At 38.2% G+C, this 25,887-nt stretch overlaps 1 protein-coding gene across 1 annotated transcript in view; it reads left to right on the forward strand.

The window, feature by feature from the left end:
• DDX10 (DEAD-box helicase 10) overlaps window positions 1–25,887 on the forward strand; it is a 353,565-nt gene that overhangs the window by 6,881 nt on the left and 320,797 nt on the right. The window contains exons 2-6 of the mRNA XM_036258174.1: window positions 5,202–5,262; window positions 6,275–6,405; window positions 7,447–7,605; window positions 8,540–8,660; window positions 9,724–9,913. Of these exons, the coding sequence (XP_036114067.1) occupies window positions 5,202–5,262; window positions 6,275–6,405; window positions 7,447–7,605; window positions 8,540–8,660; window positions 9,724–9,913 (662 nt within the window). The remainder of the gene's footprint in view (window positions 1–5,201; window positions 5,263–6,274; window positions 6,406–7,446; window positions 7,606–8,539; window positions 8,661–9,723; window positions 9,914–25,887) is intronic.

A 25,887-nucleotide genomic window follows, 5' to 3' on the forward strand; every position in this document is an offset into this window, starting at 1 on the left:
CAGTGCTTGTCCTTGATGCTCAGTTGGTGTTTAGATTTTGTTTGGTGCACAATGACCTTTTTCAGATGAGTTTATTCTAGTTGATAACATTGATCTATTCTTTTTGGCCTCTTGTTTCAAATTACTCATATTTACTAAGCGTTTATATGAGTTGGCTTGCCATATCTTCACAATAAACAACCCTATGGGATTGTTCCATTATGCAGGTGAGGAAACTTTAAGGCACCATAAGGTTAAATAATTTGTGAAAGGCTAAACAGCAACTGAAAAGTAAACAAGGTTCTAACCCAGGTAGTCTAAGTCTGATGCCAGGGCTCCAACTTTCTACACTTGACTGTGTTGCAGTGCACAAATGTTTTAGTCTTTTCATTAAGTTGGAAGAGCAGTTTTCCCCCTATTGTTCTGTTGTAGTTTTTAAAAATCTTAGAAATATATTTTTAATGCCCAGCCAGTGTGGCTCATTGGTTGAGTATAGACCCATGCACCAAGAGGTCGCCTGTTTGATTCCCAGTTAGGGCACATGGTTGTGGGCCCAATCCCCAGTGGGGGGCATGTAAGGAGGTGGCCAATCGATATTCTCTCTCATCGATGTTTCTCTCTCTGAAATCAAAGAAAAAATATTTAAAGAAATATATTTTTAAGGCCTTGTCAAGAAAAAAATGCAGAGTGAAATCAGTTGCCAGGGCTAGCAATATTACATCAAAGCATATTTGTTATTCTCTTGGTAACTAAGGGACAGACCCTCAGACCCTCATTGTATGGCCCCTCAGATGGTAGTATTGGTGCATAAAACTTTTATTACAGCATTCTAGTACACAGGTTGTGTGCAGTAGTCTGAGCAATTTGATTGAGAAACATTTTGAGACAATTTAACAGGTACTTGTTGAGATCTAGGTAAAAATAGATGAAAAACACAGTCTGTGTCCCTAGGGAGGTGGGTGGGATCGATACATTTTGACAAATGTTGTAATAATATGCACAGTGCTGTATTATTAGAGGATGGTGTGATTAGGGGAAAAAAGGTTGTGTTTTCTGGCCAGATGAATTGGAAAAATGTTTTTCTTTTGGGCATCCTGGCTCCTGGTGGTTGCAGCCTGAGGCCTGGCTTGTGGAGCTGAATGTGGGTTGTATTTCAGCCCCACACCTCAGCCATACCAGAGGCCTTTGTGTAGTGTGCATACTGTCCAGTGGTTGTGGTAGCCATAGGTGGAGCTAGTTCTTGAACAGTGTATTCTCCAGTAAAAAATATTGGAAGGACATTATTGTAGGTGGAGGGAGCTACATGAAAAAATATAAAAAGATGTGAAAATACATGGTGTTCTTTGAGGGGGGAAATACTCCTTGGAGTGTGGTTTGTGTTCCTGAATTGACTTCAGATGAGCTTGAAGAAGAGGGTTGAAGGTGGATGTGAATGGTTTAGGAGTCTGTTGTGGGTAGAATAATGGCCTCCTAAAGATGTTGAAGTCCTAATCCCTGGAACCTATGAATAAGTTACATGGCAGGTGGTAATGAAGGTTGCTAATCAGTTGACCTTAAAATAGAGTGATTGATCTGGATTATCCAGGTAGGTCTAATGTAATCACTCACCTAAGGGCCCTTAAATGTAGAGGGAGGGAGAGAGAGAGGCAGAAGAGTCAGTGTTAGAATGTTGTGAAGTAAGAGAGATTTGCCTGGTCGTTGCTGGCTGGCTTTGAAGATGGAAAGTGGCCATAAGCCAAGGAAAGTCGGCAGTCTCTAGAAGCTGGAAAACAGTAGGAAAAGGATTCTCTTCTAGAGTCACCAGAAAACAATGCAGCCCTGCCAAGACCTTGACTTTAGTTGAGTGAGACTCATTTTGGATTTATTTGTAAGTTAATTTGTATTGATTTAAGCCACTGTTTGTGGTAATTTGTTACAGCAACAATAGGACATTTATAGAGGCCATGCTCAGCGACTGTATCTGGAGGCAGTGGGGAGCTCGAGGTAGTGGGCAGTTAGAGAACATATCCAAGCTATAAACAGTCTGGAGGCCAAGAGACCAGGTAGGAGAGTATTGGGATAGTCTAGGTCTTCAGTCCTCTGAGAGGCAGATGCCAAGATGGGATGAAGTGAATTGGAGGTTTACTGGGGGAAATTTCTGTGAAGGTGAAGGAGATGGAACAGAAATAGGGAAAGGAGAGAGGGTGGAAGGAGGAACAGGTAGGAAGAGTCTCCAGCTGCAGCACAGTTTGAATAAAACTTCAGGTGGTGGGGTGCCCTCAAGCCAAAGTTGCCCATTTGAGGAATTTCCCATCCTGCTGGAATGGGTCTGCAGCCTACTGCTGCAGTGTTCAGCCCTTGGGAGCAGGCCAGGGAAGCATGGCATTTTCTGTGGTGGATCTAGAGAACCTGCTAGCATTGGCTATACCCTCTGCAGTGGGAGATCTGGGTGATGTATTTCTAAGGCCACCACAAATGGGGTGTGTTTGGAGGGACTGATGGAAAGTTGGGGACTGAGGTTTTGAGAGATGTTGAGCGACTGTTTTCACTGTTGCTGAATGACTCAAACTCTCTACACCTGGGATTAATTTAGACTTTTATCGTAATCAGCTGTGCTGTATAGGCACTCTGCATTCTAATCCAGGCTTCTTTTTCCTTAATCAGAATTTTGTCTGGTATCATTTGAGGCAGATTACTTTTCTTCTCTTGATTGCAGGAGGTGGAACATTTTAGATTTTTCTCCTGCTTGGGATGTGAAAGCATTATGAGAAAGAAGAGAGTTGGAAGAAGCATACAGGGATACCTTGGAGACATTCCAGATCATCAAAATAAAAGGAGTTGTAATCTTGTTGCTGGTGGAGGGCAGTTTGTTAAAATGCAACTTCTGTGGAGTGCAGTAAAGCTAAGTGCAATAAAACGAATTGTGCCTGTAATAAGAGAGTGGTTAAGTGATATACACCCTATTCCTCACTCTCCCCCCTCCAATTTTTCACCAATGTTGGTAGTCTTTAACAGGTGCCATCACTGAAACATCTGTTCTTGGATTTCAGAAGAATGCTACTGATTTTAGAGTGAGTGTGAAGGTTGGAAAGACGGTGATTTTTCTAAGAAAAGAAAGGGATGAAGGGAACGGGAGAGAGTGTTATTTTGTTTGTAGGAACTATAGCCATCTTTTGCCGTGGTTTCTAAGTATTGGAATATAATTGAGAATCTTCTAGAACAGGGGCAGCAAACCTTGTCTGTAAAGGGCCAGATAGCCAATACAGACATACCTCATTAAAAAAAAAAACACTTTTTTTTTTAATTGATTTTTTTTTAGAGAGAGAGAGACAGAGAGCTTAGAAACATGGACCGGCTGCCTCCCACACGCCCCCTACTGGGGATCAAGCCCCCAACCCAGGCATGTGCCCTGACCGGGAATCGAACCTGGACTTCTACAGTCTGTGAAGCAGTGCTCAATCCACTGAGCAACATCGGTGGGGCCAGACATATCTTGTTTTATTGCATCTAGTTTTATTGAGCTTCACAGGTGTTGCATTTATACAAATTGAAGACAGGGTCCTCCAGCAGCAAAAAGATTACTTTGGTTGCAGTACCTGCTTTATTTCAGTGTTCTGGAACCGAACCCGCAGTATCTTTGAGGTATTAGGCTTTGTGGGCCATTCCCTCTCTGTCACAACTACATAGACAGTATGTAAATGAATATGTAGCTGTGCTCCAGTAAAACCGTATTTACAAAACTGAGCACCAAATTGGATTGAACCTGTGGACCATACTTTGCTGACTTCTGTTCTAGAGCATTAGCAGAATAAACATTTCCTTTGGTTTTTTGTGACTTCTTTCTAAGATTGTGGTGTATAGCTTTACATTATCATGGCTGATAGAGCGCTGGAATAGTTTTATTCTTCCAGACTCTCCTTCTAGGAGGTTAACAGACTTTAGAAAGATGTGCAGTATTTCATTTGAAGAGCCCACTTTGCCTGGGTTATATCTCTCAGAGGGATTAAAGAGTGTGTTGTCTGTCTAGATCCTTCTGTAAGCATGCCATTCTCTGAAAATAGTTTAGCTGTAATAACACAGGTACCAGAGTGGACTGCACCTAATTTTAGTGTCCTGTTTGGAAGATTACCTTTTAAATGAGGTAATTTTCTCCTTCTAATGCTAATGCGCTGATTCTGCCTTCTCTCCATTGTCATCTGGAATGATTTGTAGGGATTAAGACAATGTCTTAATATTTATGTTTTCAGCATTGGAGGCCAGAGAGAACTCTGTCTGGGTTATAGAAAAAATCTTGAGAAAGAAGATGTGTAGACTGCAAAATAAAATACAAGTTGTCATTCTTTTACTGCCTGGAGTGTAATTTAAATAAATGAACATTACAAATGCAACCTTCCCCTTTTGTGAATAATGAATAATTTGGCAGCCTATTCCCAGATCTGAACAGTAGTTTTTGCTTTCAGTATATATAATAAAATAATTGTCCTGAGCAACTGAAATGAAATACAGAAAATTGGGTTGATGCTAATGAAGAATATCAATGATGCACATTTAGGTAATGTAAAGTTAAAGGACAAAATGTTACTTAATGTAACTTCAGAGTGTGACAGAGACACTTCCCCTGGCTATTATTAAATAATACCCCTCTTTCACTATACTCCCAAATAAGTAGTTGTCAGATTAGATTTTGTATGCCACTGATTTATCGTTAAACTTGGAAAGGTTTGTGCTAACAAGATATATTTCTCCAGCTAACTTAAATATATTCTTCAAAGTGTGTAAATAGAACTATTCTCAACATGGTCCATGGTTTATAGTCATTTTGCCTCTTATTTATCATTTTTCTCTTTATTTCTTAAACAATATCCTTGAAGGATGGGCTGAAAGTAAATTTTCTTCCTAAAATTGATGTGGTGATGACTTATTGTGTTAACATTTTAGAGATGAAGGATGTTCAATGTAGTAGTATGTGTTGAGTGAAGGAAAATTTTTTTTTTACCATGTGAAATTGTTACAAACTTGTATTTTTGATAACAGCTTCCTCAAGCCATATTTCCTTCAAAAGGAATAATGATTTTCATTTAGAAGCGATGATTGAATCTAATCTAATCCTGTAGTACCAAGGGTGAGCTAGGCAGTACAATGTAGACCCCCACCCCCAAATAAATCTGGTTTTATTGTAAAATAAATCAATTATGTAGTATGTTAATTTGTCTTATCTGACATAGTCCCCTTTTTCTTTACAGATAAATGTAAATGAAATTACAAGATTTTCAGATTTCCCCTTGTCTAAAAAAACATTGAAAGGTAGGTAAATGATGATCTTGGGTTATATTGGATTTCTTTTTTTTTTTATCCTCACCCGAGGACATTTTTTTTCCATTTTTTGTTCAGATAGAGTGGGAGGGAGAGAGAGGAAGAGAGAGAGAAACATCGACGTGAAAGGGACACATCGAGTGGCTGCCATCCACATGACAAACTGCATCCGAGGTACATGCCCTTAGCTGGAACAGAACCCGGTTCTCTCTGGACCGCAGGCCGATGCTCTAACCGCTGAGTCAAACCAGCCAGGGCTATATCGGACTTCTTGATGCTTTTTATAAATGATAACAGGTTTAGAAAAGTTTAACTTGAAAAATGTTATTTTGGTAAGTAATTTTGATGCCATGACAACATACAACAATAAACTATTAATTCATTTGAGTTTTATAATTTGTCATTGTCATCCTTCCTGGACTAAAGAACAGTAGTGAAAACCAAGATGCTAGGGCCTCTATATAATTAAAATGAAACCAAATTATGTTAAAATAAGCAAGAGAACAAACAAAAATGTGACATCTTTTGTATTGGTTTTGCTAGTGCGACTACAACAAAATACCACAGACTGGGTGGCTTAAGCAAAGAAATTTATTTTCTGTCAGTTCTGGAGGCTGGAAGTCCAAAGACCAAGATGCTGGCAGGGTTGGTTTCTTCGGAGAGTCGTAATGGCTTACAGAAAGCCACTTCTTGACTTTAGATGGCTGCCCTCTTGCTGCCTTTCCATGGGATGGTCCCTCTGCACTCACATCCCTCATATCTCTTTGTCCAAATTTTCCCTTCGTATAAGGACACCAGTCAGATCAAATTAGGGCTCACCCAGATGGGCTATTTTTGACTCAGTCACCTCTTTAAAGGCCCTGTCTCTGAAAACAGTCACATTCCAAAGTACTGGGATGGGTAAGGACCTCAACATAAAAGGGAGCCTCAGCATAAACAGTTTAGCCCATACTTCTACAGGAATTTTTCTGAAGTATTATTCTCCTCCTCTTCACACTTGCAGGTTTGCAAGAAGCCCAGTACCGTTTGGTAACTGAGATACAGAAGCAGACCATTGGGTTGGCTTTGCAAGGTAAAGATGTTCTTGGAGCTGCCAAAACTGGATCTGGCAAGACTTTGGCTTTCCTTGTTCCAGTAAGTAGCTTATTCATATTGGGTCAGATTCTCTTATTATATGATTTTAAAACATTCTATGCCTAAATAGAAATACATAATTATGTCAAGAGTTACTTCATGTTGGTTTTCCCTGGTTAGAATGCAAGTTTTATCAGATAGGTATCTTCTTCACTCTGGTCCTAACAGCACCTTGTACATGTCAGTAACTTACTGAGTGAATTACTGTACCTTGACAAGCCATCACATTCCTGAAGGATGTGGGGTGTTCCAGATGGCAGGTCAGAATGGTTCTGCTCTGCTGTACGACTGGCGAGGGAGGCTGTTTCTGCACTCCCCCTTGCAAACCTGCCAGTCAAATTTATACTTGCTGTTTGTTTAGGATAAAGCTGGAATATGTTCACTTGATGAAGATTGGGTCACTCCTTGAGAATTGTCTGGGACATTGATATCTCTCCTTTATAGCACTAAAACAATAGAGCCTCTTAGGAATTCACATATTTCAGTTATGCAATTGATTTCATAATGTAGTTGCTACAAAATAGTTGGCTTTGAAAAAAAATCACATTTAAGTTTTTGTTTCACGTATTGCAGAACCATTTTTCTCTTAAATCCTAATTTTTATAATGATGTGACTCCACAACTAAAATATTGTCACTGTATAACTATAGTAGTTGCACAGATGAGAGTTTAGTTTAATGTGGTTTCTGTTCAGAAAATGGTGACACCTATTTTTATGAAGTCTTGTAATGATCTGGGCTGCACATGCCTTTACACCGATTGCCAGTGTGCCCATGGCATGGCTCTGGCAGCAGCTGAGCTGCTGTGGGGCTTCTTTTCCTGTATGACTTGGGGGTGGATGCTTCTGGTGGATGGAAGAAGAAACAACAACAAAGCAAACAACTTTTTCTTTCTGATTAGAATACACTCGTGACTGGTACGCCTTCTGCTTGGAAGGTGCCTCTGAATTGGAGGGGCAAAGTTGACTCAGGAATTGAAAAGCTGCCTTCTCTAAGGACTTACTGAATATGCATTTGCTGTGTTTTTTTTTTTTTTTTTCAGGTGCTAGAAGCCTTATATCGTCTACAGTGGACCTCAACAGATGGGCTGGGGGTTCTGATTATCTCACCTACAAGAGAGCTTGCCTATCAGACCTTTGAGGTTCTCCGAAAAGTAGGAAAGAATCATGACTTTTCTGCTGGTCTCATTATTGGTGGGAAGGTTTGTCCTTATTCTTCTTTCTTTTATTCTAGAATTTATGTTGGAGCACTGTGGCAGTTGACTGGGAAGAGGTGGAGATTTCATCTTAATAGACAGGCTGGCGCCCTAGATAGGGGGTGGTAGCATCCTGGAGGTGGTAGTTATTGTCATTTAGAATCTGGTTGCCAGTTTTGTAGGTACAGAAAGTTCATTTTGTCAGGGTATCTGAATTGATCACGTTCTGAGTCTAATTTACTTTAACCATTCTATACATCTATTTGTTAATATACATTGGGAAAGGTACCATTTCAATATGTAGATTAGTTCCTTTTCATAAGGTATATAATTCAGAATATTGTTGAGTTAGCAGGAGAAGAAAGAAGATAATAGGATTGAGGAATGTTTATTTTAGGCCATGGTAAAACCTGTTGCTCAACTTCTACTCCACCTTGTATATCTGGAATGCTTTACTCAAGTGTCTGCTAGAATGTAAGGATGTACCTGTTACCCAGCTTTAATCATGAACATTTTGTGGTTCTCATTTCAAGAAGAGAACCTCTGGAATATAGAGAGTTTTAGCTTTTTTTTTTTTTTTTTCAGTCCATGAAATGCAGGGAGTGGTGTCAGAGCCTGGGAATAATTCTGGTATTTAAGTTGATTCTGGCAGTTCTAAGAGGAAATCAATACTTAGAGCATTCATATGATATTTCTCATGGCTTCAAAATCCTGCATATGATTAAGAATCTAGAGGAACTCTGAGCTCTTTAGGTCTTCACTAAGGACTTTCCCTTGGCCCAGAAATTTGGACGTGTTTTGGAAATAGAAGTTGTTACATTTATTTTTAGAGTATCTACATTGCTATGATGAAATGTCAAATGCAGGTGGCTTTTATAGTATTGCTTCACAGGCTGCTCAGTGATGTGTCTGTGTAATCAAAAGAAACAACTGTTTTCAGGATCTGAAACATGAAGCTGAGAGGATCAATAACATAAATATACTGGTTTGCACACCGGGTCGGCTTCTTCAACACATGGATGAAACAATATGTTTTCATGCTACTAATCTCCAAATGTTAGGTGAGTGTAATGAATTTCTAATGAAAAAAAATCCTCAGACTTAGGAGAGAACCCTAATAAATTTTAATGATGGAAATGTTTTATTCAGTAAATATTTTGATTAAAGACAACTTGAGAAATAACTTGAAACAATTTTTGGCATAATGGGCTTTAAACCCAGAGCATACAACGAGATTTTTAAAAAAATCAAAATCAGTTGGAAGAATGTAAGTACTCATATATAAAATTAGATACTTCAGTAAATGACACTAAGAGTTTTTTCTTTTTTGAATCCTCATCCAAGGATATTTTTCCATTTATCTTCAGATAGAGTTGGGGGCGGGGGAGAAACATCAAAGTGAGAGAGAAACATCAACTGGTTGCCTCCTGCACAATGCCAACCAGGGCTGGGTACCAAATTGCAACCAAGGTACGTGTCCTTGACTGGAATCGAACCTAAGACTCTTTGGTCTGCGGGCAGATGCTTTAACTGCTGAGCCAAACTGGCCAGGGCTTTACCTTTTAATGTACATTCACTATTGATACTACCTAATGTGTATTCTTTAAATCAGCTTTTATTTTGGAATAATTCTAGATTTATAGAAAAGTCACAGTGATTGTACCAGAGTCTTATACCTTTCCCCCAGTTTCCCCTAGTATAACATCTTTTTTTTTTTCTTTATTGATTTTTAGAGAGATAAGAAAGGAGAGGGAGAGAGAGAGATAGAAACATTGATGAGAGAGAACATTATTTGGTTGCCTCCTGTATGCCCCACACTGGGGATTGGGCCTACAACCTGGGCATGTGCCCTGACTAGGAATTGAACTGGCGACCTCTTGGTACATGGGTTGACACTCAACCACTGAGCCACACCGGTTGGGTGGTATAACATCTTATGTAACTGGTACTTTTGTCAACACTGAGATGTACAGTGTATATAAATTCCAGACTTTATTTGGATTTCACCAGTTTTTCCACTAATGTTCTTTTTTTGTTCTAGGAGTCAATCCAGTATACTACATTACATTTAGCCTAATGATATTTTAAATATTGTAGTTCAACTTGCATTTCCTTTTTTTTTAGTTCTTGATGAAGCAGATAGAATCTTGGATATGGGTTTTGCTGATACCATGAATGCTATTATTGAAAATCTTCCTAAGAAACGTCAGACTTTGCTTTTCTCAGCAACACAAACCAAATCTGTAAAGGACCTTGCACGCTTGAGTTTGAAAAACCCTGAGTATGTCTGGGTTCATGAAAAAGCAAAATACAGGTATGTGTTCTTTGAAACCATATTTGATATAATCAAAACCAATGTTCTGTCTTTTAAGTTTAAGAATTTTGACATTTCAAAATGTCAAAGGAAAGACAATACCATTTTATGTGTTATTAGATATGTAAAGCATAGTTAATATATTAGTAAAAATTATTTAAATTCTCAATACATCTTTAAATCTGAGAATACTTTAATGAATATTTTTCCAAAATGTGATCTGGGAAACAAATACTTTTTTTTATAACATGTTAACAGGTATTTATTTACCAACTATCCTCCATAAAATAGGGTGGGGTGGTGGTGGGGATTCAGTCCTCAATAGATAAATAGCATATGTTGAGTTAAAGTAAAACAGTGTTCAAGACTTCTCACAGCAAGGCTTTAATATTTTCATAGACATTGTGATTCTCCAAAGCAGTAAGAGATGAATATAGCTTCCTGCATTTACCAAAATTATTTGAGTATGGACTCATTCTTTTTTTTTTTTTAATCTTCACTGGAGGATATTTTTCAGTTAGTTTTCAGATAGAATAGGAGGGAGGTGGGGAGAAAGAGAGAGAGAGAGAGAGAGAGAGACATTGATGTAGACACATTGATCGGTTGACTCCTGCTGGATCCCAGCCAGAGCTAGGGACCAAACTGCAACCGAGGTACGCGCCCTTAGCGGGAACTGAACCCGGGTCTGTCTGGACCACAGGCCGACGCTCTAACCGCTGAGCCAAACCAGCCAGGGCTATTTATTTATTTATTTATTTATTTATTTTATATGTATTTTTTTAAAAAATATTTTTTCTTTATTGATTTTTGGAGAGAGAGAGGAAAGGAGAGAGAGAGAGAGACAGAGAGAGAGAAACATCGATGAGAGAGAACATTGATTGGGTGCCTCCTGCATGCCCCCTACTGGGGATTGGGCCCATAATCTGGGCATTTGCCCTAACCTGGAATTGAATCGGTGACCTCTAGGTGCATGGGTCAGTGCTCAACCACTGAGCCACACTGGCTGGGCTGTATTTTTTTTTTGTTCAGACAGAGTGGGAGGGAGAGAGAGGAAGAGAGAGAGAAACATCGACGTGAAAGGTGAAAGGTACACATCGAGTTGCTGCCACCTGCATGACCCAACCAGGGCCGGGGACAAACCGCAACCGAGGTACATTCCCTTAGTGGGAACTGAACCCCGGTCTATCTGGACCCCAGGCCGACGCTCTAACCGCTGAGCCAAACTGGCCAGGGCTATTTTTTATTTATTTATTTATTTTTAATCTTTATGGTTGAATGGACTCAATCTTTATAGTTGCATTATGCAGGACTAATGTGCTATGGAACATATTTTATCAAATGCATTAATATTTAGCAAAGTACCTTTATGTTTAAAATGTTCCAGCAACTATTTTGTCTTGGTTTCACTAAAAAATGGACAGTAAGGTATGTGTGTTTATGTGACAGTAAAAAGTATAAAAGAAGGAGATAGAGTGTGTGTATGATATATGTAAATGGATTGGGGGAAATGTATTTTAAAGTGAATTTTGATATTATGATGGTTAGAAGGATATGTATGCTTGGTTTGAATCATTGTAGACTGTGGACCTATTTGACTTTCAGAAATGCTTTCCAGTGAATATAAATTGAATGTATTCAAGATCTCAATATGGATTTAACTCTTCCATTATCTCTGTCTTAACTTTTCTTTGTTGCTATGAAATATTAGTCTAAAAAGAAATAGATTAGGAAAATGAATTGAGTTATCATCTTGGGAAGTCTTCAAATACAGGGAAAATGGGTATTCGGTCCCACTCCGACCTAGATAATAGCTGTCTAGGATTAGAAAAAGCCTAACATATAGATTGATGGAACAGAATAGAGAACCCAGAAATTGACTCAAGACATTATGCTCAATTGATATTTGACAAAGGTGGTAAGAGCATACAATGGAGTACAGACAGCTTCTTTAATAAATGGTGTTGGGAAAATTGGACAGCTACATGCAAAAAAATGAAACTGGACCACCAACTTACACCATACACAAGAATAAACTCAAAATGGATAAAAGACTTAAATGTGACTCATGAATCCATAAAAATCCTAGGAGAAAATGTAGACAACAAAATTTCAGACATCACACGCTACAGAATTTTCACTGATACAAAGTCTAAGGCAAGAGAAACATAGAAAAAATGAATACATGGGACTACATCAAACTAAAAAGCTTCTGCACAGCAAGACACAAGCATCAAAATGGAAAGGGAACCCACTGTATGGGAGAGCATAATTGCCAGTGATACATCAGATAAGGGGTTAATTTCCAAAGTATACAGAGTACTCCTACAGCTCAACAAAAGGAAGACAGATAATCCAATTAAAATGGGCAGAGGCCCTGGCTGGTTTGGCTAAGTTGTAGAGCATTGGCCTGCAGATCAAAGAGTCCTCGGTTTGATTCAGGCCAAGAGCATGTACCTTGGTTGTGGTTCATCACTGGTCCCTGTTGGGGTTGTGCGGGTGTGTCTTTCTCATATTGATGTTTCTCTCTCTTTCTCCCTTTCCTTCTCTCCCTCCCTTTCCCCCTCTCACTCTGTCTGAAGATAAATGTAAAAATATCCACATGTGAGGATTAAAAAAAAAATGAGCAGAGGACCTAAATAGACACCTCTCCAAAAAGCACATACAAATGGCCAAGAGTCATATGAAAAAATGCTCAATATCACTAGTCATCAGAGATGCAAATTAAAACAACTATGAGGTATCACCTCACACCTGTCAACAAATCATCAAACAACAAGTGTTGGTGAGGGTGTGGAGAAAAGGGAACTCTAGTACACTGTTGGTGGGAATGCAGACTGGTGCAGCCACTATGGAAAACAATATGGTGTTTCCTCAAAAAATTAAAAATTGATCTGTCATTTGACCCAGTGACCCCACTTCTAGGAATATACCCTAAGAAGCCTGAAACACCAATCAGAAAGAATATATGCACCCCTATGTTCATAGCAGTACTACTATTTACAATTGCTAAGATCTGGAAACAGCCCAAGTATCCATCAGTAGATGAGTGGATAAAAAAGCTATGGTACATATACACAATGAAATACTGCTGTAGGAAAGAAAGATCTCTCATCCTTTGAGATGACATGGAGGGACCTGTAGAGTATTATGCTAAGTGAAACGGGCCAGTTGGAGAAAGACAAGTATCGTATGATCTCACTTATTTGTGGAATATAATGAACAAAATAAGGTGATGAACAAAACAGACCCAGAGACATAGATTAGGATTCAGACTGACAAATTTCAGAGGAGGGGGTGAAGGGGGCAGGAAGAGATAAACCAAAGAATTTATGCATATAAGCATAACCAATGGACATAGACAACAATGCTGGGGGGAGCGGGCAGGATTAGGAGGAGTATGTCAATGGGGGGCGGAGGGAGAAACATCTAACAAAAATAAATAAAAAAAATAAAACAGAATGATTAAAAAAAATAAAGAAAGCCTAAGACACAAGGCTCTATGCTTCCAGGTGATCCTAATGTATAAACCTAGGAGAATCTGAGTACTGATGGCTTTGGTTAGCAAGAACTCAGGCTTACTGTTGAGTAGACATTGGTCTTTGTCAAGTTGTGCTGAGATAGCTATTGAAATTCTTGGTGCAATTCATTTGAAAATCTAAAAACTGCCTAGGTCTTTTGTTTTTTTTCTTTTTTGTATTTGCTTTCAGCCTTTTTTCAAAACACATTAGTGTTTTCCAGACACTAATTTATCAATCATTAGATGGTCTCTAAAACCTTTTGTAATTTATGTCAGGTTAATTGTACATATTATTCCTATTCCCAATTGCTGTAGATAATAGTTGATTATTATCTGTAGATTGTAGAATTTGTAAGAAAAAACTTAATCCAAAGACTGTTTATTTTAAAAATGATTTTTTAAACTGATTTTTAGAGAGGGGAAGAAAGTGGGAGAGAGAGAGAAAGAGATAAACATCGAAACATCGATTTGTTATTTCACTTATTTATGAATTCATTGGTTGATTCATTGATGTTTCCCTGACTGGGGATCAAACCTGGCACCTTGGGGAATCAGGACAATGCTCTGACCTACTGACCTACCCTGTCAGAGTTCATAAATGATTTTGGAAATGCTGTTCTGTCATTTGTAAAAAGTGTGACTTTCAGAAAGCATTTTAGAAGGCAGCTCTTTAGTGACATAATTTATAAATCCGCAGTCGATATGGTATTTACGGTACTCTGTAATCTCAGATTTTCCGAAAGTTTTATAAAAAGCAGGTGCTGGCTGGCTGGGGTGGCTCAGTGGATTGATCCTCATCCAATTCCATTCCCGGTTAGGACACGCTGTTTTCAGGCTCCATCCCCAGTATGGGGCCTGCAGGAGGTGGCTGATGTTTTTCTTTCACATTGATGTTTCTCTCTCCCTCTCCCTTCCTCTCTCTCTAATAAAAAAAAATTAATAAGACCATATTTTTTCAAAAGGCAGATGTTGTGATTTTGTCTAGTGTCATTACTGAATTTTCCCCTTTAGCAATTTAACAATTTGGTTTATAAACCATAAAAAATTATAGTCTGGAATATAGTCAGGAATATTTTAAGGCATTATAGACTATCCTCAAATTGCAAAGGTTCAGAAAAATAAGTTAAACTTTACATCTTTCTCAAGTTGTATAGCAGAATATACTAAGAAAGTATACCAGTGTGTTTTCTTTATACGTGTATTCTGTATGTGACATAATGGTGTTTCTGCATCTTTTTAAAGAGAAAATCGTTGTGTTTGAGCTGTGCTGATTTGCTATTCTACAGTGAATATAAATGGGATTTTGTGATGAATTATGAAACATTTCAAATTTGAGATGGATATTCTGAGCTTATGTTATTGGGTGTATACAAATTTAATACTTAATTTTCTGTTGATTTGAATCACTAATTATGAAGTGTTCCTCTTTAACTTTACTAATACTTTTTGCCTTAAAGTGTAGTTTGATATTAGTCTGCCTATATAGCAACTTTCTTTTGGTTAGTATTTGGTTGGTAAATCTTTTCCTTTGACTTTCTACATTGCATATGCCCTTACTTTGTTTTGTTTTATTTTATTTTTAAATTTATCTTCATTATTGAAAATATTACAGATGTCCCTCCTTTTTTCCCCCATTGACACACTCCTACCTACTTTCTTATTTTAGATTTGTCTTTGTAAGGAGCATATGGTTCTATTCTTATTTAATGTGGTATGATAATTGCTTTAAACTGAGGGTTGAATTTGTTTGCCATTTTACTTACCCTATTATTTAAATCTCTTTAATTCTTTCTGCTGTGCTTTCCTTGTGAAGTATTTTAATTGCACTCGTTTTAAGCCCCATAAATCATATTATTACTGTTTGAAACATCAGTATATATTTAGACTTATTCAAATACTTATTTTTTTTGTGTGTGTATGTGTTTTAATTTATTGGTTTTAGAGAGAGAGGGGAGGGGATGGGAGGAGAGTGAGAGAGAAAGATATAGAAAGTAACAGCTATTTGTTGTCCCACTTATTTATGCATTCATGGGTTGATTCTTGTATGTGCCCTGACTAGGGATTGAACCCACAACCTTGGCATATTGTGATGATGCTCTAACCAACTGAACTACCCACCATGGCCTTTTCTGGTGTTATTCCTTGTAAATTTTAGATTCAGTTTTTCATGATTCCTTCTCTAGGAATCTTGAACTGACATGTTTGGACTTAAGGCTGTTCTTTATCTCTTCATCTGCATTGCAAATCAGATGTTTTGCAGGAAAAGGGTAGATTAATATGGCGCTTGCACCAGGGCGTTTCCATTTTCTCCTTCAGCGCCTCCTAGCTGCGTTCGTTGCTCTCTGATGCCTACAGTTTTTTTGTTTTATATTTATTGCTGCTTTTATGGTTAGTGCTCTAAGCCAAACAGCCCCTTACGACAGGAATGATAGCTTTGTAACCTTATAATTTCAGCAGTCAGTGGTAATTATTGCCTAGATCCATTATTTAACTAGGATTTGCAAAAATGTGATATTCTGGTTCTATTATTTTTTAAACTGGCTTTTATATAAAAAAACTTTTTGTGTACCAACTACTTGACTATCTGAGATACAGTTCTTACAAGAAGGTTATAATACCAGAACATATGTTTCCTTCCCTTTACTTAACAGTTTTTAAACTGAAGAGTTGTTTCTCTAACATTTTGCAAAGGTGAGCCTTTTTAAAAAAACGAACTCATAGACTTAATGACATTTAAGAGAAATTAATTATTTACTGATATTAACGTATACATTTAAACATACTATATTATTTGTCCTTCAATAGAAGTTATTACTGTATTAAATTTTTTTTTTCTTTATTGATTTTACAGAGAGATGAAGGGAGAGGGAGAGAGATGGAAACATTGATGAGAGAGAACATCGATTGGCTGCCTCCTGCATGCCCCCCACTGGGGATTGGGCCCACAACCTGGGCATGTCAGGAATTTAACTGGTGACCTCTTGGTACATGGGTTGACGCTCAACCACTGAGCCACACCGACTGGGTATTACTATATTTTTAATACCCATATTGTCTTGCATTATTCCAAACTTGGTTAATAGGAGGTTCTTTAAGTTGTTACCTGGATCCTTTAGTTTTTGGCTTCCCTGCTTTCTGGTGTTCTAGGTTGATCATATGTTTCCATTACATATAAAATTTCTTTGGCAGGATATTGTGTTTAAAGACCATAGTCCAGGTGCTAGTGAGATGGTCATTATATTCAGGCTGTTCGGTGGAGAGATTTGTTATTTTTAAAAGAGAAAACATCATGGGTTCATGCAGATATTTACAAATCAAATTTAAGGTTATAGCCTTTTACTCAGCCTCTTTGATTTTGATATATGTATATATTTTTTCTTATGCCAAGCATCTTCATTCCTAATGTCTTTTACTTATTTGTACCACTTACCAGTTAGTATATCTAAAATTTCAGGATAATACCAATAATATTGCTGATAACTTGATTACTTAAAATTTAAGATTCTTTTGCATTTTTTTCCTTAAATATTCCCATAAGAATGTAACAATTCGAATTCCTTTGTCTTTAAGCTATCAACTTGATATATCTTTAGGCTTATTTGTTTGTTAAATTCAGTTTAATTAATTCGGTTCTATATATTCTCCTGTGGGTAACCAATGTTTAGTTCTTGGTTTGCCTGCTTCTTTTTTAAAGTATAAGCAGACACACAAGGATACCTCTGTGCATGAATGTGTGTGTGTGTGTGTGTGTGTGTGTGTATTTTCTATAGCCCAGATAAATGGTACCAAATTCTGTGTACTATTATTAGTTTTTGTTTAACTTTTACAAAATTTATCATATCACAACTAGTTTCTTTTAACTGTATTTTTTAAAAACTTATCTTTATTGTTGAATTTATTACAGATGTTCCTCATTTTTTCCCCATTGACCCCCCTTCTCCCCACTCCCGCTCCTCTCCCGCCTTTCCCTACACTGTTGTGTGTTTCCATTGGTTATGCTTATAAGTTCTTTGGTTTATTTCTTTCCACCCCCCAACCCCCCTTCCCTTTGAGGTTTGTCAGTCTAGTAACCAATTTGTACTTCTTAATTCCTTCACCTATTTCACCCATTCCCCCAAGTCCCCTCCCATCTGGCAACCAACAAAATGTCCTCTATCTATGAGAATGTTTCTGGTCTTCTTGTTCATTTTGTTTGTAGATTCAATTGTTGATAGATATGTATTCATTGCTGTTTTGTTTGTTCATAATTTTTATCTTTTTCTTCAAGAAGACGCTTCAACATTTCATATAATAGTGGTTTGGTGGTGATGAACTCCTTTAGCTTTTCCTTGTCTGGGAAATAAATGGCCGTTGATTCTAAATGACAGCTTTGCAGGATAGAGTAATCTTGGTTGTAGGTTTTTACTTTTCATCACTCTGCATATTTCTTGCCACTCCCTTCTGGCCTGCAAAGTTTCTTTTGAGAAATCAGCTGACAGTCTTATGGGGGCTCCCTTGTAGATAACTAACTGCTTTTCTTTTGCTGCTTTTAAGATTCTCTCTTTGTCTTGAACCTTTTGCATTTTGGTGATGATGTATCTTGGTGTGGGCCTCTTGGGGTTCATCTTGCTTGGGACTTTCTGTGCTTCCTGGACTTGTATATCTGTTTTCTTCACCAAGTTAGGGAAGTTTTCTGCTATTTTTGTTTCAAATAGGTTTTCAGTTTCTTGTTTTCTCTCTTCTCCTTCTGGCACCCCCAAGATGTGAATGTTGGCACGCTTGAAGTTGTCCCAGAGGCTCCTTACACTATCCTCATTTTTTTGGATTCCTTTTTCTTTTTGCTGTTCTGATGGGGCGTTTTTTGCTTCCTTATATTCCAAATCGATGATTTGCTTCTTGGCTTTACCTACTCTACTATTGAATCTGTGTAAATTATTCTTTATTTCAGTTAGTGCCTCCTTCATTTCTGACTGGTCCTTTTTTATGCTCTTGAGGCTCTCACTAAGTTCACTGAGGTTCTCACTAAGTTCATTGAGCATCCTTATAAGCAGTGTTTTGAACTCAGCATCTGTTAGATTGCTTACCTCCGTTTTGCTTAGTTCTTTTCCTGGAGTTTTATTCTGTTCTTTTATTTGGGACCTGTTTCTTTGTCTCTTCATTTTGGCTTCCTCCCTGTGTTGTTTCTATGTATTACTTAACGAGAGCTATGGGGCTAGCTGAGACCAGATATTGCATGTTTGAAAGAATTTAGGAAAAACCTGAAGCAGGATCCAAGACAGGCCAATCCTATGGTTAAGCAAGTAGCAACAGCTTGGATGGGCCTGAAAGTTGGGTGGGGTGGGGCAGCCAGTGTGAGCCAGGTTGCTGGAGTCCCAGATATGGCGGCTGTCTGCAGCCTCAGGGAAGGGCTCACCAAAGGAACAAAGGCGCCTGACAGCATGTCTGTCAAGGAGAAAGCCACCTCTCCTGCCCTCTCTCCAATGCCAAACAACTCTGTATGTCTCTGGCGCCCCTCAAGCTGCTTCCCCTCTGAACTTAGAGGGCACAAGTCCCAGTAAGTCCGTGCACGGGCCCTTTAAGAGGAGCTGCCTAGAGCTCCAGCCACCTCAGCCTCCCTGCACCTCAGTTTCTGCTGGTTTTTCCAGCTAGAAATTATGGGGACTTTTCTTCCTGGCACTGGAACCCTGAGCAGGGCACCTGGTGTGGGACGGGGACCCCTCGGTCCTCAGGGAGGACCTTCCCAGCTGAGGTATCCTCCTAATTTTTATTTGCCACACGTGGGTGTGGGACCAGCCAGTTGCGCCTCCACTCCTCCGCCTCTCCAACCAGTCTCCATTTGGCTTCTTTAATTTGGTAGTTGTAGGACTTCCATTCAGCCTGATTTCAGGCGGCTTTGAATGATGGTTGTTCTGTAGTTTAGATGTAACTTTGATGTGGTTGTGGGAGGATGCGGTACCTCGTTTTACCTACGCTGCCATCTTGACCGGAAGTCTGTGTACTATTCTTAACATTATATCCTAGAGATCACCCTACAGTAGTGTATAGGTAGATTCTTCATAACTTTTTTACAGCTGAAAGATACTTAATTGTGTGGCTGTACAGTAGTTCATTCCACAAGTTCCCTACTGATGGACATGTGGGTTGCTTTTAATTTTTTTTTTTTGCTTTATAAATAATGCCATATCTTTTTTTTATATTTATCTGTATTTTTTCCAACAGAATCCAAAAGGTAGACTTATTAGTTTAAAGAGTAATGTATGTGTATGTATTTTCAACATTTTATTATGAGAAATTTCAAACATGTAGCACAATTGAAATAATTTTACAGTGAACACCTTATACCTGCTACCTACATGCTACCTAATGGTAGTAGCATTCATTAGCTATCCACTTATCCAATCCATATAATTATTCTTGTGTACAGCTTGTTTTTGATGCATTTCAAAGTAAATGGAAGCCATCTGTGTACTTCCCCTAGGTATTTCAGTGCACATATCACTAACTAGAATTCAGTATGTATAGATTTTCTGTTTTGGTGTAGTTTTTACATACAATGAAATGAACAAATTGCTGCATTTTAATAAATATGTATAAATATATCACACAAGCCCCTGTTAAGATGTTGAAGATTACTATCAGCTCAGCAAGATTCCTCATGCCCCTTCAGTTGATCTTTGACCCTACCTTTTCAGAGGCAATCACTATTTGTGTGTGTATTTTTAAATTTTTATTTATTTTATTTTTTATTTATTTAATTTAATTTTATTTTTGTTACAGATGTTTCTCCTCTTTTACCCCATTGACACCCTCCTCCCCATCCCCTATGCCCCATCCCCAGCTTTGTTGTCCATGTCCATTGGTTATGCATATAAGTTCTGTGGTTTATCTCTTCCCTCCCTCCACCATCCCCTCTTCTGAGGGTTGTCAGTCTGTACCCTACTTCCATGTTTCTGGGTCTACCCTATTTCTCAGACTGTTATGTTCATTATATTTCATGAATAAGTGAGATCGTGTGGTATTTGTCTTTTTCTGCTTGGCTTGTTTCACTTAGGATAGTACTTTCCAGGTCCCTCCATGTCGTCTCAAAGGATAAGAGATCTTTCTTTCTTACAACTGCGTAGTACTCCATTGTGTATATGTACCACAGCTTTTTCATCCATTTGTCTGATGGACATTTGGGCTGTTTCCAGATCTTAGATATTGTAAATAGTGCTATTATGAACATGAGGGTACATATATTCTTTCTGATTGGTGTTTCAGGCTTCTTAGGGTATATTCCAAGAAGTGGGATCACTGGGTCAGATGGAAGTTCAATTTTTAATTTTTTTAGGTAACACCATAGTGTTTTCCATAGTGACTACACCAATCTGCATTCTCACCAGCAGTGTACTAGAGTCCCCTTTTCTCCACACCCTCTCCAACACTTGTTGTTTGATGATTTGTTGATGGCGGCCATCCTGACAGGTGTGAGGTGATACCTCATTGTTGTTTTAATTTGCATGTCTCTGATGATTAGTGATGTTGAGCATTTCTTCATATGTCTCTTGGCCATTTGTATGTCCTGTTTGGAAAGGTGTCTATTTAGTTCCTCTGCCCATTTATTAATTGGGTTCTTTGTCTTCCTTTTGTTGAATTGTATGAGCACTCTATATATATTGGAAATTAACCCCTTATCTGATATATCATTGACAATTATGCTCTCCCATACAGTGGGTAGCCTTTCCGTTTTGATGATTGTATCTTTCGCTGTGCAGAAGCTTTTGAGTTTGATGTAGTTCCATGTGTTCATTTTCTCCTTTGTTTCTGTTGCCTTAGGTGATGTATCAGTGAAAATTCTGCTGCGTATGATGTCTGAAATTTTGTTTCCTACAGTTTCTTCTAGGATTTTTATGGATTCATGAATTACATTTAAGTCTTTTATCCATTCTGAGTTTATTCTTGTGTTGGGTGTAAGTTGATGGTCTAGTTTCATTTTTCTGCATGTAGCTGTCCAGTTTTCCCAACACCATTTATTTTATTTATTTATTTATTTTTTATTTATTTATTTTTTTTCATGAATTTTTATTTATTTATTTTTGTTACAGATATTTTACCTTTTTACCCCATTGGCACCCCCCCCCCACCCTGTCCCCGGCTTAGTTGTCCATGTCCATTGGTCATGCACACATGCATATAAGTTCTGTGGTTTATCTCTTCCCACCCCTCACCCCCCGTCCCCTCTTCTGAGGGATGTCAGTCTGTGCCCTACTTCCATGTGTCTGGGTCTACTGTATTCCTCAGACTGTTATGTTCATTATATTCCGTATATAAGTGAGATCATGTGGTATTTGTCTTTTTCTGCTTGGCTTCTTTCACTTAGGATAATACTTTCCAGGTCCCTCCATGTTGTCTCTAACGATAAGAGATCTTTCTTTCTTACCGCTGCATAGTACTCCATTGTGTATATGTACCACAGCTTTTTTATACAATCGTCTACTGGTGGACACTTGGGCTGTTTCCAGATCTTAGCTATTGTAAATAGTGCTGCTATGAACATGGGGGTACATATATTCTTCCTGATTGGTGTTTCAGGCTTCTTAGGGTATATTCCCAGCAGTGGGATCACTAGGTCAAATGGAAGTTCAATTTTTAATTTTTTGAGGTAGCACCATATTGTTTTCCATAGCGGCTGCACCAGTCTGCATTCCCACCAGCAGTGTATTAGAGTCCCCTTTTCTCCACACCCTCTCCAACACTTGTTGTTTGATGATTTGTTGATGGCGGCCATTCTGACAGGTGTGAGGTGATACCTCATTGTTGTTTTAATTTGCATGTCTCTGATGATTAGTGATGTTGAGCATTTCTTCATATGTTTTTTGGCCATTTGTATGTCCTGTTTGGAGAGGTGTCTATTCAGCTCCTCTGCCCATTTTTTAATTGGGTTCTTTGTCTTCCTTTTGTGGAGTTGTATGAGCACTCTATATATATTGGAAATTAACCCTTTATCTGATACATCATTGGCAATGATGTTCTCCCATACAGTGGGATGCCTTTCCATTTTTTTTTTTTTTAAATCCTCATCCGAGGACATTTTTTCCATTTTTTTTGTACAGACAGAGTGGGAGGGAGAGAGAGGAAGAGAGAGAGGGAAACATCGATGTGAAAGGGACACATCGAGTGGCTGCCACCCGCACGACCAACCAGGGCCGGGGACAAACTGCAACCGAGGTATATGCCCTTAGCGGGAACCGAACCCGGGTCTCTCCGGACCGCAGGCAGACGCTCTAACCGCTGAGCCAAACCGGCCAGGGCTGCCTTTCCATTTTGATGATTGTTTCTTTTGCTGTGCAGAAGCTTTTTAGTTTGATGTAGTCCCATGTGTTCATTTTCTCCTTTATTTCTGTTGCCTTAGGTGATGTATCAGTGAAAATTCTGCACGTATGATGTCTGAAATTTTGTTTCCTACATTTTCTTCTAGAATTTTTATGGATTCACGGGTCACATTTAAGTGTTTTATCCATTTCGAGTTTATTTTTCTGTATGGTGTAAGTTGATGGTGTAGTTTCATTTTTTTGCATGTAGCTGTCCAATTTTCCCAACACCATTTATTAAAGAGGCTGTCTTTACTCCACTGTATGCTCTTGCCACCTTTGTCAAATATTAATTGAGCGTATTGCCTTGGGTCCATTTCTGGGTTTTCAGTTCTGTTCCACTGGTCTATATGCCTGCTCTTGTGCCAGTACCAGGCTGTTTTGGTTACAGTCGCTTTGTAGTATAACCTGATATCTGGTATTGTGATCCCACCTACTTTGTTCTTCTTTTTCAAGATTGCTGTGGCTATTCGGGGTCTTTTTTGGTTCCATATGAACTTTTGAAGTATTTGTTCTAGTTCTATGAAATATGTCGTTGGTATTTTGATGGGGATTGCATGGAATCTATAGATTGCTTTGGGTAGTATGGACATTTTAATGATGTTAATTCTTCCAATCCATGAACAGGATATGTGCTTCCACTTTTTTATATCTTCCTCTATTTCTTTTTTCAATGACCTGTAGTTTTCTGCAAATAGGTCCTTTACTTCTTTGGTTAAGTTTATTTCTAGGTATCGTAATTTTTTTGGCGTGATGGTAAATGGGATTGTTTTTTCAGTTTCTCTTTCTGTGAGTTCATCATTGGTGTACAAGAACGCCGTCGATTTCTTTACGTTAATTTTGTATCCTGCTAGTTTGCCAAATTCATTTATTAAGTCTAATAGATTTTTGATGGAGTCTTTAGGGTTTTCTATGTACAATATCTTGTCATCTGCAAATAATGACAGTTTCACTTCCTCCTTTCCAATTTGGATCCCTTTTATTTTTTCTTCATGTCTGATTGCTGTGGCTAAGACTTCCAGTACAATGTTAAATAAGAGTGGCGAAAGTGGACATCCCTGTCTTGTTCCTGTTCTTAATGGAAATGTTTTTAGTTTCTGTCCATTGAGTATGATGTTGGCTGTAGGTCTTTCATATATGGCCTTTATTATGTCGAGATATGATCCCTCTATTTCTACATTGCTGAGCGTTTTTATCAGAAATGGATGCTGGGTTTTGTCGAATGCTTTTTCAACATCTATTGATATGATCATGTGGTTTTTATTCTTCATTTTGTTTATGTGGTGTATCACGTTTATTGATTTGCGAATATTGTACCAGCCTTGCATCCCTGGAATGAATCCCACTTGGTCATGGTGAAAATTTTTTTGATGTATTTCTGGATCCGATTTGCTAATATTTTGTTCACGATTTTGGCGTCTATGTTCATCAGGGATATTGGCCTGTAGTTTTCTTTCTTTGTAGTGTCTTTTTCTGGTTTTGGAATTAGAATTATGCTGGCCTCATAGAACGCCAACACCATTTATTAAAGAGGCTGTCCTTACTCCACTGTATGCTCTTGCCACCTTTGTCAAATATTAATTGAGCATATTGCCTTGGGTCCATTTCTGGATTCTCTGTTCTGTTCCACTGGTCTATATGCCTGTTCTTGTGCCAGTACCAGGCTGTTTTGATTACAGTGTTTTGTAGTATAACCTGAAGTCTGGTAATGTGATCCCTCCAACTTTGGTCTTCTTTTTCAAGATTGCTGTGGCTATTCGAGATCTTTTTTGGTTCCATATGAACTTTTGAAGTACTTGTTCTAATTCTGTGAAGTATGCCGTTGGTATTTTGACGGGGATTGCATTGAATCTATATATTGCTTTGGGTAGTATGGACATTTTAATGATGTTAATTCTTCCAATCCATGAACAGGATATGTGCTTCCACTTTTTTATATCTTCCTCTATTTCTTTTTTCAATGACCTGTAGTTTTCTGCGAATAGGTCCTTTATTTCTTTGGTTAAGTTTATTCTTAGATATCTTAATTTTTTTGTGCAATGGTAAATGGGATTTTTTATTAGTTTCATCATTGGCGTATAAGAATGCCATCGATTTCTTGACGTTGATTTTGTGTCTGCTACTTTTCCAAATTCATTCATTAAGTCTAGTACATTTTTGATGGAGTCTTTGGGGTTTTCTACGTATGGTAGCATGTCATCTGCAAATAATGACAGTTTCACTTCCTCCTTTCCAATTTGGATCCCTTTTATTTTTTCTTCATGTCTGATTGCTGTGGCTAAGACTTCCAGTAGTATGTTAAATAAGAGTGGCGAAAGTGGGCATCCTTGCCTTGTTCCTGTTCTTAAGGGAAATGCTTTTAGTTTTTGCCCATTGAGTATGATGTTGTCTGTAGGTCTTTCATATATGGTCTTTATTATGTTAAGATATGATCCCTGTATTCCCACACTGCTGAGCGTTTTTATCAGAAATGGATGTTGGATTTTGTCGAAGGCTTTTGTGGCATATATTTATATGATCATGTGGTTTTCATTCTTGTGGTGCATCACGTTTATTGAATTGCGAATACTGTACCAGCCTTGCATCCCTGGGATGAATCCCACTTGGTCATGGTGAATAATTTTTTTGGTGTATTGGTGGATCTGATTTGCTACTATTTTGTACAGGATTTTAGCATCTCTGTTCATCACGGATATTGGCCTGTAGTTTTCTTTCTTTGTAGTGTCTTTTTCTGGTTTTGGAGTTAGAATTATGCTGGCTTCATAAAACGAGTTTGGGAGTCTTCCTTCTTCTTGAATTTTTTGAAATAGTTTGAGGAGAATGGGTGTTAGTTCTTTTTTGAATGTTTGGTAAAACTCCCCCATGAAGCCATCCGGGCCTGGGCTTTTGTCCGCTGGGAGAGTCTTGATTATCTCTTCAATTTCCTCTGTTGTTATTGGTCTGTTCAAGTTTTCTATCTCTTCTTGGTCCAGTTTTGGGAGACTCTGTTTGTAGAAATTTGTCCATTTCGCTTAGATGGTCAAATTTGTTGCCATATAATTGTTCATAGTAGTTGTTAACGATCTTTTGTATTTCTGTGGTGTCAGTTGTTACTTCTCCTCTTTCATTTCTGATTTTGTGTATTTGGG

Source organism: Molossus molossus, unplaced genomic scaffold (assembly GCF_014108415.1).
Source record: "Molossus molossus isolate mMolMol1 unplaced genomic scaffold, mMolMol1.p scaffold_m16_p_13, whole genome shotgun sequence".
Lineage (NCBI taxonomy): Eukaryota > Metazoa > Chordata > Mammalia > Chiroptera > Molossidae > Molossus > Molossus molossus.